This window comes from Scyliorhinus canicula, chromosome 9, assembly GCF_902713615.1.
Source record: "Scyliorhinus canicula chromosome 9, sScyCan1.1, whole genome shotgun sequence".
NCBI lineage: Eukaryota > Metazoa > Chordata > Chondrichthyes > Carcharhiniformes > Scyliorhinidae > Scyliorhinus > Scyliorhinus canicula.
The window spans coordinates 96,627,832-96,644,997 of NC_052154.1; the positions used below are offsets into that span (position 1 = coordinate 96,627,832).

A 17,166-nucleotide genomic window follows, 5' to 3' on the forward strand; every position below is an offset into this window, starting at 1 on the left:
TTAGGCGTTGGAAGCTATTCTCCACCCACCCAGGGGGGTACTACTTTCACACAGGGTAGTGAGTGCAGTGGGCTTCTGGAGGCGGGTACAATTTTGTCTTTTAAAAAACAGTTAGACAGTTGTATGTGTAAGCTGGGTACAGAGGGATGTGGGCAATTGAGACTAGCTTAGTAGTAAAAACTGGGTGGCATGGCTAAGTTGGGCCAAAGGACCTGTTTTCATGCTGTAAACCTCTATGACTCTAAATTTGATTGAATCTTTTGAGCATGTATAGATAGGGCTAGTGTAATTGATGTAGTTTCCATAGATTTCAGCAAAGCTTTTTGACAAGGTTCCACACGGAAGACTTACTAAGAAGGCAAATTCACTTGCGATACAAGGTGATTTGATAAGATGGATTCATAATTGGCTTAGCGGTAAGAGACAAAGGGTGATAATAGACGGCTGCTTTACTGTCTGGAAGCCAATGTCCAGTGGCATACCACAAGGAACCATGGTGGGCCCCCTATTGTTTATCATTTATTTACATACATACATAAATTATGTAGAAGACCATGTGGAGATAGGATCAGGACGTTTGCGATAATATAACGATTGACAGGGTGGTTAACAGTGAGGTTGAGTGTCTTAGTTTACAGGAAGATACAAATGGGATGGAGAAACGGACGTACAAGTGGCAGATGGTATTTAACCTTGAAAAGTGTGAGGTAATATACTTTGGAAGGAGTAATTTGACAAGGACGTGTACTATGAAATGTCTGACATCCAGAGAGTGGTGACAGTCTAGAATGCACTGCCTGGGAAGGTGGGAGAGGCGGGTTCAAAAGTATCTTGATGCGTACTTGGCACGTCATAACATTCAAGGCTATTGGTCAAGTGCTGGCAAGTGGGAATGGTGGGCAGATCAGGGCCTTTTCATGTGTCGGCACATATGCAATGGGCTGAAGGGCCTCTTTTGCACTGTAGTATTCTGTGATTCTGAACCACCCAGGTATTCGGCCCGCAAGCAGCGCTCCCCAATTTGTTATACCCCTTTGGACCCAGAACGGCGGGCGTTCAAGAGACAACCACGAGCAAAGGATCTGCCCCCTCCTGCCATCGTGATGGGAGATACATCGGACTTGCGTGAGAAGGAGTGTTGTAATCCGACCAGAGGCCAAGAGATCTGCAGCCTCAGAGTCCCTATGGCCTCACCTGAGTACGATCTACCCAGATGGGTGGGACAGAGCCACCCCTTTAAACCAGGGGCCTCTGGGACATAAATACCCCGGCCTAAGTGTGTGTCGGGTGCGGGAGAGGCTTCGTGGAGCAGGAGGTGTAATAATAGTAGATATTACAGTCATTGCTTCCGAGCGGTCGCTTGCCTGAGACTTTACAGTTTACTTCTGCTGAATCAGTTTTTTTTATCTCTGACAGTTGTGTGGAGATCAAAGTGTGCATAGAACTCCTATTCTTGGCTAACTGAGGCACAAGTGAAACAGAATCTTAAGCTTCAGAATTCGACTCCTCTCAAAATGAACCCAGTGTTTTGTTTACAATTTGAATGGGTTCATCAATCTCTTACTGATTTTCATCAGTTGTACATCAGTTGCTTCCTGATACAATTGAATGTCATGGTTCACAAGGAGGCCATTTGGGCCATTCTAGCTGTACTGATTCATTGAAACAGCCATCACATTAGTCCCACAAACTTGCTCTTTCCCAACAAATTCCACTAATGTTTCCAGTGGGGCAGTGGAACAGTGGGTAATATCCCAGAGGGTTAGGTCACTGGTTCAATTTCAGCTGAGATTTAGAACCAATGAGAGTAAATAAAAGGTTAGACCATAAATATGGATTCCATAAAAGTAAGACCTCATGGGCGAGGTTTCATTCTTGAATTCCTGCCTTCCTGAGTTCTTGAATCATCTGTGTTTAAAGTGATTTATTTATGCTTATGTTTGATGCTTTTCCCAATGCTCTGACCAGTTTATGTATTATTTTTTAAAGTTTTGATTCAGTTCTTATGCAAGAGTATTAAGTGAATATTTGGTAATGAAAATGTATTTTGGACACCTCCATCAACCTGACAGAGTACCTTATTTTTGGGAGATAAACTTTCAGGACTAGACTGAAATACCACTGTTCAGGTGAGAGTTCAAGGACGAACTGACTTTTCAGACAGACATGGCTCCTCCCATTAACTACATCATCTGTACCCTAGGCATGAGGCATTATTTTGTTTCTTTTTACAAGATGTCCCTTGACTTGTTTAGCCAGGATCACACACCATACCCCATCATAAATTACCTACATCCCAGGAGTCCATCAAACAATATTCCATTAGCTAGCTATCTGTAAATAAGAATACTGTTCTCCAGATATATTTGTTTGTTATTTACAGTACAGAAGGAGGCCATTTGGTCCATTGTGTCTGCACTGGCTGCCAAAAGAGCAACTAGCTAGTCCCATTCCCCAGCCCTATCTCTGTAGCCCTCTAAATTCATCTCTTTCAAATATATATCCAGCTCTTTTGAAATCTCCTATGGAATCCGCCTCAACCATTCTCCCAGGCAACACATTCCAAGCCCCAACAACTCTCTGAGTGAAGAAGTTTCTCCTCATCTCACTCCTGGCTCTCTTGTTGACCATATTGAAATTGTGAACCCAAGTCACTGACATACCAACCAGTGGAAACAGAATATCCTTCTTTACAGCACACTTCACATGCACAGTGGTTAGCACTGCTGCCTCACAGCACCAGGGACCTGGGTTTGATTCCAATCTTGGGTGACTGTCTATGTGGAGTTTGCATATTCTCCCCATCTCTGCGTGGGTTTCCTCCCACAGTTAAAGGTTTGCAGGGTAGGTGGATTGGCCATGATAAAACTGCTTCTTTGTGTCCAAAGATTTGGAGGGGTTACTGGGATAGAGTGGGGAGTGGGCTTAGGTAGTGTGCTTTTTCAGAGGATTGGTGCAAACTTGATGAGCCGATTGGCCTGCTTCTGCATTGTATGGATTTGGCGGCCTTCTGCATTGTAGAAATTCTATGATTTAACTGATATCTTCTCTATCTCCCAGGGACTGGTTTAGCACACCGGGCTAAATCGCTGGCTTTTAAAGCAGACCAAGGCAGGCCAACAGCACGGTTCAATTCCCGTACCAGCCTCTCCGAACAGACGCCGGAATGTGGCGACTAGGGGCTTTTCGCAGTAACTTCATTGAAGCCTACTTGTGACAATAAGCGATTTTCACTTTTTCATTTCATTGAGCAAAACCCATCATAGGTCAGAAAACACTGAATAAAGATGGCAAAGACGGTGATATTTGATGTCCTCTTGATAGAGATTTCATGGAATGACAGTTGGATGGAGAGAGAAAAATCCTTTCAGACACCAGTGAAAGTCTTGCTGCCTTGTGAAGACTAAAACTAAACTGCTTGCTGCAGACCTGGCTCCTCCCATTAATAACATCCTCTTTATCCCACTCAGATCCTCTGACCTCATTGCAGTTGGGTTGTTGGGGTTTCCTAAATCTAAACAATGTCTCAAATTATCTGCTCTCCAGGGAATCTCCAGCAATCATGACAAAATTCCATTAGTCCTCTCTTTGTAAGCACATACATGGTTGGAATGAATGGTTAATTAATCTTAAATGCACCTTTTTGCAGACCGAGTCTATGTATATTAAACCAGGATTTTAAAAAATATTTCTGCAACAGATATGTATACCTTAACTTTTATTAACATTACTGCAACAGATATATATAATGCAATCTATTTTAAAAATGTTTACATTCGTCACAAGGGGAAAAGGGTGTTACATGGTACCCAGCAGGAGGTTTCCATGTCCATGTTTGAGCTGGTACCGTGAGACATATTGGAGTCTGGAGTCAATGTTGAGGATTTCCAGGGCAGTCCTTCCTGACTGTATACAACTGTGCTGCCACTCTGCTGCATTCAATACAGTGCCACACAACAGACTTGTGAGAAAAGTTATAGCTCGTGGAATAAAAGGGACAGTCGCAATCTAGATACAAGATTGGCTGAATAATAGAAAGCAAAGGTCAATGTATATTTTTCCGGCTGGAGGAATGTTTGGAAGTGGTGCTCCACAGCGGTCGGGATTGGGACCCTTGCTTTTCTTGATATAGATTAATAATAATCTTTATTCTCACAAGTAGCCTACATTAACACTGCAATGAGGTTACTGTGAAAAGCCCGTAGTCGCCAAATTCCGGCGCCTGTTCAGGTACACCGAGGGAGAATTCAGAATGTCCAAATTACCTAACAGCTCCTCTTTCGGAATTTGTGGGAGGAAACCGGAGCACCCGGAGGAAACCCACAGAGACGTGGGAGAACGTGCAGACTCCGCACAGTCAGTGACCCAAGCCGGGAATTGAACCTGGGACCCTGGAAATGTGAAGCAACTGTGCTAACCACTGTGCTGCCCGTAGCCGCATAGATCATATTAATGACCTATATCTTGGTGTGCAGGACATAATTTCAAAGTTCCCGGATGACACAAAACCTGAAACTATTGTAACCTGTGAGGACAGTGTAGAACTTCAAAAGGACATAGATTAGCTTGTGAAGTGGGCAGATAGATGACAGATGAGTTCAATCAAGTGTGAGGTGATGCATTGATAGACCAAATAAAATAAGGAGTAAAATTCTTAAGGAAATGCAGGAAGAAAGGGACCTTGGTGTAGATGTGCAGAGATTATTGAAGGTGGAGCGAGCAGTTCATAAAGTATATAGTATTCTGGGCTTTATTAATAGGGGCATAGAATACAAGAGGAAGGAGGTTATACTGAACTTATACAAGACACTAGTTAGACCTCAGCTGGAATATTGTGCACAGTTCTGGGCTCCACACTATAGGAAGGATGTGAATACATTGGAGAGAGTGGGGAAGAGGTTTACACGAATGGTTCCAGGAATGAGAAACTTCACTTCTGAGGATAGATTGGAGAGATTGGGACTGTTCTCCTTGGAGAGATGAAGGCTAAGAGGAGATTTGATGGAGATGTTCAAATTCATGAGGGGGCTGGACAGAGTAAATGGGGAGAAACTGTCCCTGCTTGTAAAAGGATTGAGAACGAGGGGGCACAGATTTAAAGTGATTTACAAAAGAAAGAAATGTGATGTGAGAACAAACTTTATCACACAGCGAGTGGCTTGGGTCTGGAATGTGCAGCCTGGAAGTGTGGTGGAGGCAGGTTCAATTTAGGTATTCAAGAGGACATTAGATGTTTATTTGAATAGAAACAATGGTCAGGGGTACGGGGAAAAAGCAGGAGAATGACAAAGTCATGATGGTTGTTTGGAGAGCGGGCCTTCTTCTGCACGGTAACAATTGTGATTCTTTGACCATCTTGCTGGTTGGACAGTACATATCCAGGGATGGTGATGGTGGTGTCTGGGACATTGTCTGTGCAGTATGATTCAGTGTGTATGACTAGTCTGAGGTAGTAAATTTTGACACCAGTCACAAGATGTCAGTAAGGAGGCCTACGCAGGGTGGGTAGGGCTGAGTTTGCTGTTCTTGTTTCCATTGGCAGGTAACTGGGTCGATGCCAGGTGGTCCATCCAGCTTCATTTTTTTTAAACCTTCATAGTTTTTGATATAATTGGCTTGCGAGGCCAGTTCAGAAGTTACTGAAGAGTTAACCACGTTGCTGTGGGTCTGGAGTTGCATGTAGGCCAGACCAGGTAAGGCAGATTTCCTTCCCTAAAAGACTTTTGGGAAACAGATGGGTTTTATGACAATTGGCAATAGTTTCATGGTTCTTATTTCCAAATTAGCTTTATATTCCAGACTTCCAAATGGAACATAAATTCCACCAACTGCCCCAGTGGGCCTTGAACCTTGTACCCAGCGCATTTGCCTGAACCTGATTTGTTATTAGTTCAATGAATTTGCTACTATGCCACCACCTGCCCTCTGTGTCTTTCCCTCTCTGTGTCCATCTTTTTGTCAACTCCATCTTTGAATAGAGTGGAGCAGGCTCGGGGCCTATCCAGGTTATCTGCTCTGTTCCTACTCCTGTTTCCTGGGTTCTACTTCCTCCAATCAGGTTTCTGGCTCTGAAACTGCACTGAAACAGTCCTGATCAAAGTCACCAAAGACGTTCGATGTGACTGTGATCATGGCAAATTCTCTTGTTCCCCCTTGATATTTCTGTGACCTTTTGACATGGTTAATCACGGTCCCCTCCTCCTCCATTGGGACTATCCCTCATCCAGTTCCAACCGATTTCGGATGTAGCTAGGAAATATCTACAATGATTTTGATATTTGTTCCCAGGTTTATCGCCATGGAGACCGATCACCTATCACTGGATACCCAACGGATCCGTATACAGAGAAGGATTGGCCCCAAGGTTACGGGCAGCTTACCCAGGTCAGTGGTTTCTGCCTCTCGGCCTTGCCTCTGCTACTCACCCACCTCACACACACACACACACACACACACACACACATACACACACACACTCTGTGGGGGGGGGGGGGGGGGTGGAGGGGGGGAGTACTGCAGAGTATCTTGGTTGGGAGTCTAGCGGTTCTGTATGGACTCTGTTTTGTTTATTCCTGTTATTTCGTATTTGTAATGTTAAATGAGCTGTAAGATCGCCATCTCAGCTGTCTGCATTTCAAAGGATTGTGGAAACATAAAATCATACAGTAGAGAAGAGGCCATCCGGCCTTTCAAACTTACACATTTGTTCCAGTGAAATGCCTTTACTTTGATATTTGAGGTCATGGTGGACAGCTACTTGCTACACTCTTTTCTGAACTCAAATTGCTGATCGCTACTTTCTGCCCTGAAGTTGGGGGGTTTCCCCAAATACCATTCCCCCAACCGCTTTGCTCAACAAGTGACAATGCTGGTTTTGTGAGGCTGAGGGGTTTAAATCTACATCCACTCCGACTTGAGTATTATAGTCCAGCGTAATACTACACCCCCTCTGACTGAATATTACAGTCCAGTGTAATACTACACCCCCTCTGACTGAATATTACAGTCCAGTGTCATACGACACCCCTTCTGACTGAATGTTACAGCCTGAATTCTCCCTCTGTGTACCCAAACAGGCATCGGAATGTGGCGACTAGGGCTTTTCACACAACTTCATGGCAGTGTTAATGTAAGCCTACTTGTGACAATAAAGATTATTATTATTAATAATTTAAAAATGTCTAATTCTGCAACCCCTCCGACTGAGCATAACAGCCCAGTGTAATATTACACTTCTCTGAGCATTCTACTCACCCACGCTGAACATTACAGCCCAGTGTAGTACCACACTCCACCTGACTGAGCATTACAACCCAGTAAAGTACTACACCCCCTCCACCCCTGACTGGGCAGTACAGCCCAGTGTAATAGTAATCTTCCCTCCTTCCTTGACTGATATCCTGAGCAGTATCAACTGAAGGGCTGAAACCCTGACTGTCCTCCCTTCCCTGGTCTAAAAATCTCTGACCTCTCAATTGCTTTATTTGTTCTGGAGAGTTAACACAGTTAAGAATAAGGTTAGGCCCAGGGACCTACTGTCTATCTCCACTTTGGGTGTCATGTGTGTACGCCGGGTGGCGTTTGTGCATGTGTACCTACTGTGTATTCACATTTTGTGTGATGCGTGTACTCACTGTCAATTCCCACTCTGCCGAGGTGCTTGGTGACATCCGTGCACCCTTGGGCAACGCGTGTACTCACTGGGAAATGTTTTTTAAAATTCATTTACAGGATGTGGCCATTGGCCAGCATTTATTGCCTATCCCTAGTTGCCCCTCAGAAGATGGTGGTGAACCTTCTGGTACCGCTGCAGTTCCTGAGCTGCAGGTACACCCACAGTGCTGTTAGAGAGGGAGTTCCAGGATTTTGCCCCAGCGACAGTGAAGGAACAGCGATATATTTCCAAGTCAGGGTGGTGAGTGACTTAGGACGCAACCTTCAGGTGGTGGGATTCCCAGGTATCTGCTGCTCTTTTCCTTCTAGATGGTTAGGCTGTGGGTTTGGAAGGTGTTGTCTAAGGAACCTTGGTGAGTTACTGCAGTGCATCTTGTCGATGGTACGCACGGCCACTACTGTTCGTCGGTGGTGGAGGGTTTGAATGTTTGTAGAAGGCAGAGCAATCAAGCGGGCTGCTTTGTCCCGGATGGTGACTAGCGTCTCGAGTGTTGTTGGAGCTGCACTCAACCAGGTAAGAAGAGACTATTCCATTACTCTCCTGACTTGTACCTTGTAGATGGTGCTCAGGTTTTGAGGGATCAGGAGGTGAGTTACTCGCTGTAGGATTCCATAGTATTAATATGGCTAGTCCAGTTCAGTTTCTGATCAATGGTAACCCCCAGGATGATGATAGTGGGGGATTCAGCGATGATTCGATCCTCTCTTGTAGGAGGTGGTCATTGCTTGGCATGTGTGTGGCATGAATGCAACTTGCCACTTGTCAGCCCAAGACTGGATACTGTCCAGGTCTTGCCTGCATTTAGACATTATCTGAGGAGTCGCAAATGGAGCTCAACATTGTGCAGTCATCTGCAAACATCCCCACTTCTGACCTTATGATGGAAGGCACGCCATTGATGAAGCAGCTGTAAACGGTTGGGCCTCGGACACTACCCTGAGGAACTCCTGCAGTGATGTCTTGGAACTGAGAATATTGACCTCCAACCACCGCAACCATCTCCCTTTGTGCCAGGTATTGTGCCAGGAGAATTTTCCCTTTGATTCCCGTTGACTCCAGTTTAGCTAGGGCTCCTTGAAGCCATACTCGGACAAATGCTGCCCTGATGTCAAGGGCAGTCATTCTCACCTCACCTCTGGCATTTTTCTCGTCTACGTTTGAACCAAGGCTGTAATGAGGCGGGAGCTGAGTAAACCCAACTGAGCGTTTGTGAGCAGGTTATTGCTAAGTAAGTGCCTCTTGATAGCACTGTTGATGGCTCCTTCCATCACTTTGCTCATGATGGTGAGTAGACTGACAGGGCGGTAATTGGCTGGGTTGGATTCGTCCCGCGGTGGTGCTGCCGCCCCAAACGGGCCTCTGGATGCCCCAAACGGGCATCCAGCGCACGTTTCAGCGAGCAGGTGTGTTTGCTGCCGTGAAAAAACGGGCGTAAAGGCCCGGCCGCTCGGCCCATCGGCCGCGGAGAATCGCCACTCGCCGTAAAAAACAGCGAGCGGCGATTCGTGACGTGGGCCGGGCCGGGGGGGGGGGGGGGGGGGGGGGGGGAGAATAGCGTGAAAAATGTCGGGAGGCCCTCCTGCTATTTTCCCACCCGGCGTGGGCAGTGGAGAATCGCGCCCGAGGTCTTTAGGGACTTTTATGAGAACTTGTACAAATCAGAGGGGGGGGGGGGTTTGCGGCGGTTCCTGGACCAATTGAGGTTTCCTAGAGTAGAGGATGAGTAGGTAGAGGGCTTGGGGGCCCCGATTGGGATGGAGGAGCTGGTTAAGGGGTTGTGGAGTATGCAGGTGGGCAAGGCCCCGAGACCGGATGGGTTCCCGATTGAATTTTCCCGGTTCAATTCCCGCAACAGTAAGCATACCATATTCACAGTAACAGCATTGAAGCATACTTGTGACAATATTATGAACTTAAACAAGGAGTCAGGAGAGCTAAAAGGGGTCACAAAAATCATTGGCAAACAGGATTAAGAAAATCCCAAAATTTAATTCTTATAAACTCAAGAGGGTAGCCAGGGAATGGGTTGGCCCATTCAAGGACAGGGCAGGGAATCTGTACATGGAGCTAGAGAAAATGGGCGAGGCACTAAAAGAGTGCTTTGCATCAGCATTCATCAAAGAGAAGGATTTGGTGGATGATGAGTCTGGGTCTGGTTCACATTGAGATCAAAAAGGAGGTGTTGTTGGGCATCTTGAAAAACATTAAAGTAGGTCAGTCCCCAGGGCCTGATGGGATCTACCCCAGAATACTGAGGGAGGCAAGGGAGGAAATTGCTGAGGCCTTGCCAGTAACCTTTGTATCCTCACTGACGACAGGTGAGATCCCAGAGGACTGGAGTGTGGCCAATGTTGTTCCTTGTTCAAGAAGGGTAGCAATGATAATCCAGGGAACTACAGGCCGATGAGCCTTCCGTCGATCAAAGGACCTCACAACCAGTTAGTCAGTTCAAGTTCAAAGATGGTTTATTTGCACACAAGGATTCCTTCGACATGCAACACAAAACACTGCAAGTTAAACTACACTTAACAACTACAATAACCTATACTTAACTTCAGGGCAACCGGCTGTATGCAGATGGACAAGGCCTTTGTCTGGATCTCATAAGATCATAAGAACTAGGAGCAGGAGTAGGCATCTGGCCCCTCGAGCCTGCTCCGCCATTCAGTGAGATCATGGCTGATCTTTTGTGGACTCAGCTCTACTTTCCGGCCCGAACACCATAACCCTTAATCCCTTTATTCTTCAAACAACTATCTATCTTTACCTTAAAAACATTTAATGAAGGAGCCTCAACTGCTTCACTGGGCAAGGAATTCCATAGATTCATAACCCTTTGGGTGAAGAAGTTCCTCCTAAACTCAGTCCTAAATCTACTTCCCCTTATTTTGAGGCTATGTCCCCTAGTTCTGCTTTCACCTGCCAGTAGAGCATAGAACATTACAGCGCAGCACGGACCCTTCGGCCCTCGATGTTACGCCGACCTGTGAAACCATTTGAAGCCTATCTGACCTACACTATTCCATTTTCATCCATATGTCTATCCAGTGACCACTTAAATGCCCTTAAAGTTGGTGAGTCTACTACTGTTGCAGGCAGTGCGTTCCACACCCCTACTACTCTCTGAGTAAAGAAACTGCCTCTGATATCTGTCCGATATCTATCACCCCTCAATTTAAAGCTATGTCCCCTCGTGTTGGTCATCACCATCCGAGGAAAAAGACTCTCACTGTCCACCCTATCTAACCCTCTGACTATCTTATATGTCTCTATTAAGTCACCTCTCAGCCTTCTCCTCTCTAACGAAAACAACCTCAAGTCCCTGAGCCAATCCCGTAAGACCTTCCCTCCATACCAGGCAACATCCGAGTAATTCTCCTCTGAACCCTTTCCAAAGCTTCCACATCCTTCCTATAATGTGGTGACCAGAACTGCACGCAGTACTCCAGGAGCGGCCGCACCAGAGTTATGTACAGCTGCAGCATGACCTTGTGGCTCCGAAACTCAATCCCCCTACTGATAAAGGCTAGCACACCATATGCCTTCTTAACAGCCCTATTAACCTGGGTGGCAACTTTCAGGGATTTATGTACCTGGATGCCGAGATCTCTCTGTTCATCTACACTACCAAGAATCTTGCCATTAGCCCAGTACTCTGCATTCCTGTTACTCCTTCCAAAGTGAACCACCTCACACTTTTCCGCATTAAACTCCATCTGCCACCTCTCAGCCCAGCTCTGCAGCGTATCTATGTCCCTCTGTATCCTACAACATCCTTCAGCACTATCCACAACTCCACCGATCTTCGTGTCATCTGCAAATTTACTAACCCATCCTTCTACACCCTCTTCCAGGTCATTTATAAAAATGACAAACAGCAGTGGCCCCAAAACAGATCCTTGCGGTACACCACTAGTAACTGAACTCCAGGATGAACATTTGCCATCAATCACCACCCTCTGTCTTCTTTCAGCTAGCCAATTACTGATCCAAATCGCTAAATCACCTTCAATCCCATACTTCCTTATTTTCTGCAATAGCCTACCGTGTGGAACCTTATCAAACGCCTTACTGAAATCCATATACACCACATCAACCGCTTTACCCTCATCCACCTGTTTGGTCACCTTCTCAAAAAACTCTAAGGTTTGTGAGGCATGACCTACCCGTCACAAAACCGTGTTGATTATCGCTAATCAACTTGTTCTTTTCAAGATGATTATAAACCCTATCTCTTATAACCTTTTCCAACATTTTACCCACAACCGAAGTAAGGCTCACAGGTCTATAATTACCAGGGTTGTCTCTACTCCCCTTCTTGAACAAGGGGACAACATTTGCTATACTCCAGTCTTCCTGTCGACAAAAACGACATAAAGATCAAGGACAAAGGCTCTGCAATCTCCTCCCTGGCTTCCCAGAGAATCCTAGGATAAATCCCATCTGGCCCAGGGGACTTATCTATTTTTATACTTTCCAAAATTGCTAACACCGCCTCCTTGTGAACCTCAATTCCATCTAGCCTGGTCGACTGAACCTGAGTATTCTCCTCGACAACATTGTCTTTCTCCAGTGTAAACACTGACGAAAAATATCGTCAGTATGTCCTTTCTCAAGTAAGGATACCAAAACTGAACACAATACTCCAGGTGTGGCCTCACTAACATCTTATACAATTGCAACATAACCTCCCTAGTCTTAAACTCCCTCCCTCTAGCAATGAAGGACAAAATTCCATTTGCCTTCTTAATCACTTGTAAACCAACTTTCTGTGACTCATGCACTAGCACACCCAGGTCTCTCTGCACAGCAGCCTGCTTTAATATTTTATCATTTAAATAATAATCCCTTTTGCTGTTATTCCTACCAAAATGGATAACCTCACATTTGTCAACATTGTATTCCATCTGCCAGACCTGAGCCCATTCACTTAACCTATCCAAATCTCTCTGCAGACTTCCGGTATCCTGTGCACTTTTTGCTTTACCACTCATCTTAGTGTCGTCTGCAAAGTTGGACACATTGCCCTTGGTCCCCAACTCCAAATCATCTATGTAAATTGTGAACAATTGTGGGCCCAACACTTATCCCTGAGGGACACCACTAGCTACTGATTGCCAACCAGAGAAACACCAATTAATCCCCACTCTTTGCTTTCTATTAATTAACCAACCCTCTATCCATGCTACTACTTTACCCTTAATGCCATGCATCTTTATCTTATGCAGCAATCTTTTATGGGCACCTTGTCTTAGTTGGCCACCCCATTACAAACCCGGCTTGGTCCTCCACAATTACATCCGGTACACAGTCCTATATTCTGGTCGCCACGATCTTGACCAGTAACTTGGCATCTACGTTGATCAAAGAGATCGGCCTGTTTGACCCACAAGCATCTGGGTCCTTATCCCGTTTGAGAATAAGTGAGATGGTGGCCTGCGACATCGTCGGCGGTAAACTCCCTCTGCCTCTTGCATCGTTAAAAGACCCTGACCAACACCGGCCCCACTATCCCGGCAAATTTTTTGTAAAACTCCACCGAATACCCGTTTGGCCCCAGGGCTTTGCCCGACTGCATGACCTTCAGGCCCTCCAATACCTCTTCGATCCTGACCAGGACCCCCAGTCCATCCACTAACCACCTCCCCACTCTTGGGAACGTCAGTCCGTCCAGGAATCGCCTTGTCTCCTCCGGTCCCCTGGGGGGGGGGGTTCCGAAGTGTACAACTTCCTATAAAAGTCCCTAAAGACCTTGTTCAGCCCTCCGGGTCACCCACTAGATTACCCTCCCCATCCACTACCCTCCCTATTTCCCTAGCCGCTTCCCTCTTTCTTAGTTGTCGCGCAAGCATTCTACTGGCCTTCTCCCCATGCTCATAAATCACACCTTTTCCAATCGAAGCTGCTCTACAGCCTTGCCTGTAGTCAGCACCCCAAATTCGGCCTGCAGCCTCTGTCGTTTCCTGAGTAACTCTGGCCTCGGGGATTCCGCGTAACTCCTGTCCGTCCGTAGAATTTCTTGAATCAGTCGGTCCGTCTCTGCCCTGTCTGTCCTGTCCCTGTACGCCCGGATTGAAATCGGCTCCCCTCTCACCACTGCCTTCAGTGCCTCCCAGAGCACTGCTGCCGAGACTTGTCCAGTATCGTTTACCTGCAGGTAATTCTGCATGCATTTCCTCAGCCTCTCACACACCACCTCGTCCGCGAGTAGTCCAACTTCCAGCCTCCATGGTGGGCGCTGAAACCAGTTCTTACAAAACTGCAGGTCTACCCAGTGTGGAGCATGATCCGATATGGCAATTGCCGAGTATTCTGCCCCCACCATCCAGCCAGCAGGTCCCTACTCACAACAAAGTAGTCAATTCGAGAATAGACCTTGTGAACTTGGGAGTAGTATGAGAACTCCCTCGCCGTCGGCCGGCTAAATCTCCACGGATCTGTTCCCCCCCATTTGCTCCATGAACCCTCTCCGTTCCTTTGCCATTGCTGGCAACCTGCCCGTTCTTGAACATGACCGGTCCAGGACTGTATTAAAGTCCCCGCCCATGATCAGCTTACGTGAGTCCAAGTCGTGGATCTTCCCTAGCATCCTCCTAATAAAATCCACATCGTCCCAATTAGGGGCATACACACTGACCAGGACTACTCTCACCCCTTCGAGCTTACCCCTCACCATAACGAATCTGCCACCCCCATCCACGACTGTGCCCTCCGCCTCAAATTGTACCCTTTATTAATCAGGATCGCAACCCCACTCGTCTTAGAATCAAGCCTCGAATGAAAGACCTGACTGACCCAGCCCTTCCTTAACCTAACCTGGTCTGCCACTTTAGGTGTGTCTCCTGCAGCATGACTATGTCCGCCTTCAGAACCCGCAGATGCGCAAACACACGTGCCCTCTTCACTGGCCCGTTTAACCCTCTAACATACCAGGTGATCAGCTGGTTGGGGGCACTTCGCCCCCGCCCCCCTTTGCCAATCAGCCATCCCCTTTCCTTGGCCAGCCATGTGTCTCGCTTCATCTGGCCCGCCTCCTGACCGGCTCCACCCATGACCTGTTACCATGCCCAGTTTCCATCCCCGCCAGCAGAACGACCCCCCCCCCCCCCCCCCCCCCCCCCGCCCAGCAACACCATCCTATCACCTAACCCCTGCGCTAATCTAACTTTATGCCCACCTCCCACCTCGGCTTCCGTTGACTAGCCCCACTCAGCTGGCCTGCGGCTCCCAGCGTCGGCACCAGCGCGTCTCCCACCCATTGTTCCCACTCACCCTTCCCCCGACCCATCCATACCACTTCCCCAGATCATCCCTACTTAAGCAAACACTCTATATAAGTCATAAACAACCCCCACAATAGCACAATTCAAGTTAAATAAGACAAAAAAAAAGATAAGAAATAACAGGCACTCTCAGTCCTTCCCATACAGACATAGAAAAGATTGCACAAAGTTCCACTGAAGCATCCCTCTTAACCCAACCCTTTTAACTGTTTTCTTTATTATTTTCCCCCCAGCCAAGCTCCAACTAATGAAAGAGCCCAAAAAGGAAACATTAATTATCTATCTTTATCTTCAGAACATTTAATGAAGGAGCCTCGACTGCTTCACTGGGCAAGGAATTCCATAGATTCACAACCCTTTGGGTGAAGAAGTTCCTCCTAAACTCTGTCCTAAATCTACTTCCCCTTATTTTGAGGCAATGCCCCCTAATTCTGCTTTCACCCGCCAGTGGAAACAACCTGCCCGCATCTATCCTAACTATTGTATAAGGTGTTAGTGCGGCCACACCTGGAGTATTGTGTTCAGTTTTGGTCTCGTTACTTGAGAAAGGACGTACTGGCGCTGGAGGGTGTGCAGAGGAGATTCACTAGGTTAATCCCAGAACTGAAGGGGTTGGATTATGAGGAGAGGTTGAGTAGACTGGGACTGTACTCGTTGGAATTTAGAAGGATGAGGGGGGATCTTATAGAAACATTTAAAATTATGAAGGGAATAGATAGGATAGATGCGGGCAGGTTGTTTCCACTGGCGGGTGACAGCAGAACTAGGGGACATAGCCTCAAAATAAGGGGAAGTAGATTTAGGACTGAGTTTAGGAGGAACTTCTTCACCCAAAAGGTTGTGAATCTATGGAATTCCTTGCCCAGTGAAGCAGTTGAGGCTCCTTCATTACATGTTTTTAAGGTAAAGATAGATAGTTTTTTGAAGAATAAAGGGATTAAGGGTTATGGTGTTCGGGCCGGAAAGTGGAGCCGAGTCCACAAAAGATCAGCCATGATCTAATTGAATGGCGGAGCAGGCTCGAGGGGCCAGATGGCCTACTCCTGCTCCTAGTTCTTATGTACTTATTCCCTTCGTAATTTTATATGTTTGTATAAGATCCCCCCTCATCCTTCTAAATTCCAATGAGTACAGTCCCAGTCTACTCAACCTCTCCTCGTAATCCAACCCCTTCAGCTCTGGGATTAACCTAGTGAATCTCCTCTGCACACCCTCCAGCGCCAGTACGTCCTTTCTCAGATAAGGAGACCAAAACTGAACACAATACTCCAGGTGTGGCCTCACTAACACCTTATACAATTGCAGCATAACCTCACTAGTCTTAAACTCCAGCCCTCCAGCAATGAAGGACAAAATTCCATTTGCTTTCTTAATCACCTGTTGCACCTGTAAACCAACTTTTTGCGACTCATGCGCTAGCACACCCAGGTCTCTCTGCACAGAAGCATGTTTTAATATTTTATCATTTAAATAATAATTCCTTTTGCTGTTATTCCTACTAAAATGGTTAACCTCACATTTGTCAAAATTGTATTTCATCTGCCAGACCCGAGCCCATTCACTTAACCTATCCAAATCCCTCTGCAGACTTCCAGTATCCTCTGCACCTTTCGCTTTCTAGTAATTAACCAATCCTCTCTCCATGCTACTACTTTACCCTTAATGCCATGCATCTTTATCTTATGCAGCAACCTTTTGTGTGGCACCTTGTCAAAGGCTTTCTGGAAATCCAGATATACCACATCCATTGGCTCCCCGTTATCTACCGCTCTGGTAATGTCCTCAAAAAATTCCACTAAATTAGTTAGGCACGACCTGCCCTTTATGAACCCATGCTGCGTCTACCCAATGGGACAATTTCCATCCAGATGCCTCACTATTTCTTCCTTGATGATAGATTCCAGCATCTTCCCTACTACCGAAGTTAAGCTCACTGCCCTATAATTACCCGCTTTCTGCCTACCTCCTTTCTTTAAACAGTGGTGTCACGTTTGCTAATTTCCAATCCGCCGGGACCACCCCAGAGTCTTGTGAATTTTAGTAAATTATCACTAGTGCATTTGCAGTTTCCCTAGCCATCTCTTTTGGCACTCTGGGATGCATTCCATCAGGGCCAGGAGATTTGTCTACCTTTAGCCCCATTAGCTTGCCCATCACTACCTCCTTAGTGATAACAATCATCTCCAGGTCCTCATCTGTCATAGCCTC

The 17,166-nt window shown here is 46.4% G+C and overlaps 1 protein-coding gene across 2 annotated transcripts in view; it reads left to right on the forward strand.

The window, feature by feature from the left end:
• The window catches only part of LOC119971560 (prostatic acid phosphatase-like), a 107,632-nt gene that overhangs the window by 6,017 nt on the left and 84,449 nt on the right, over window positions 1-17,166 (forward strand). For both annotated transcript variants that reach the window (XM_038807252.1, XM_038807250.1), the window contains exon 2: window positions 6,289-6,384. In XM_038807252.1, the coding sequence (XP_038663180.1) occupies window positions 6,289-6,384 (96 nt within the window). The remainder of the gene's footprint in view (window positions 1-6,288; window positions 6,385-17,166) is intronic.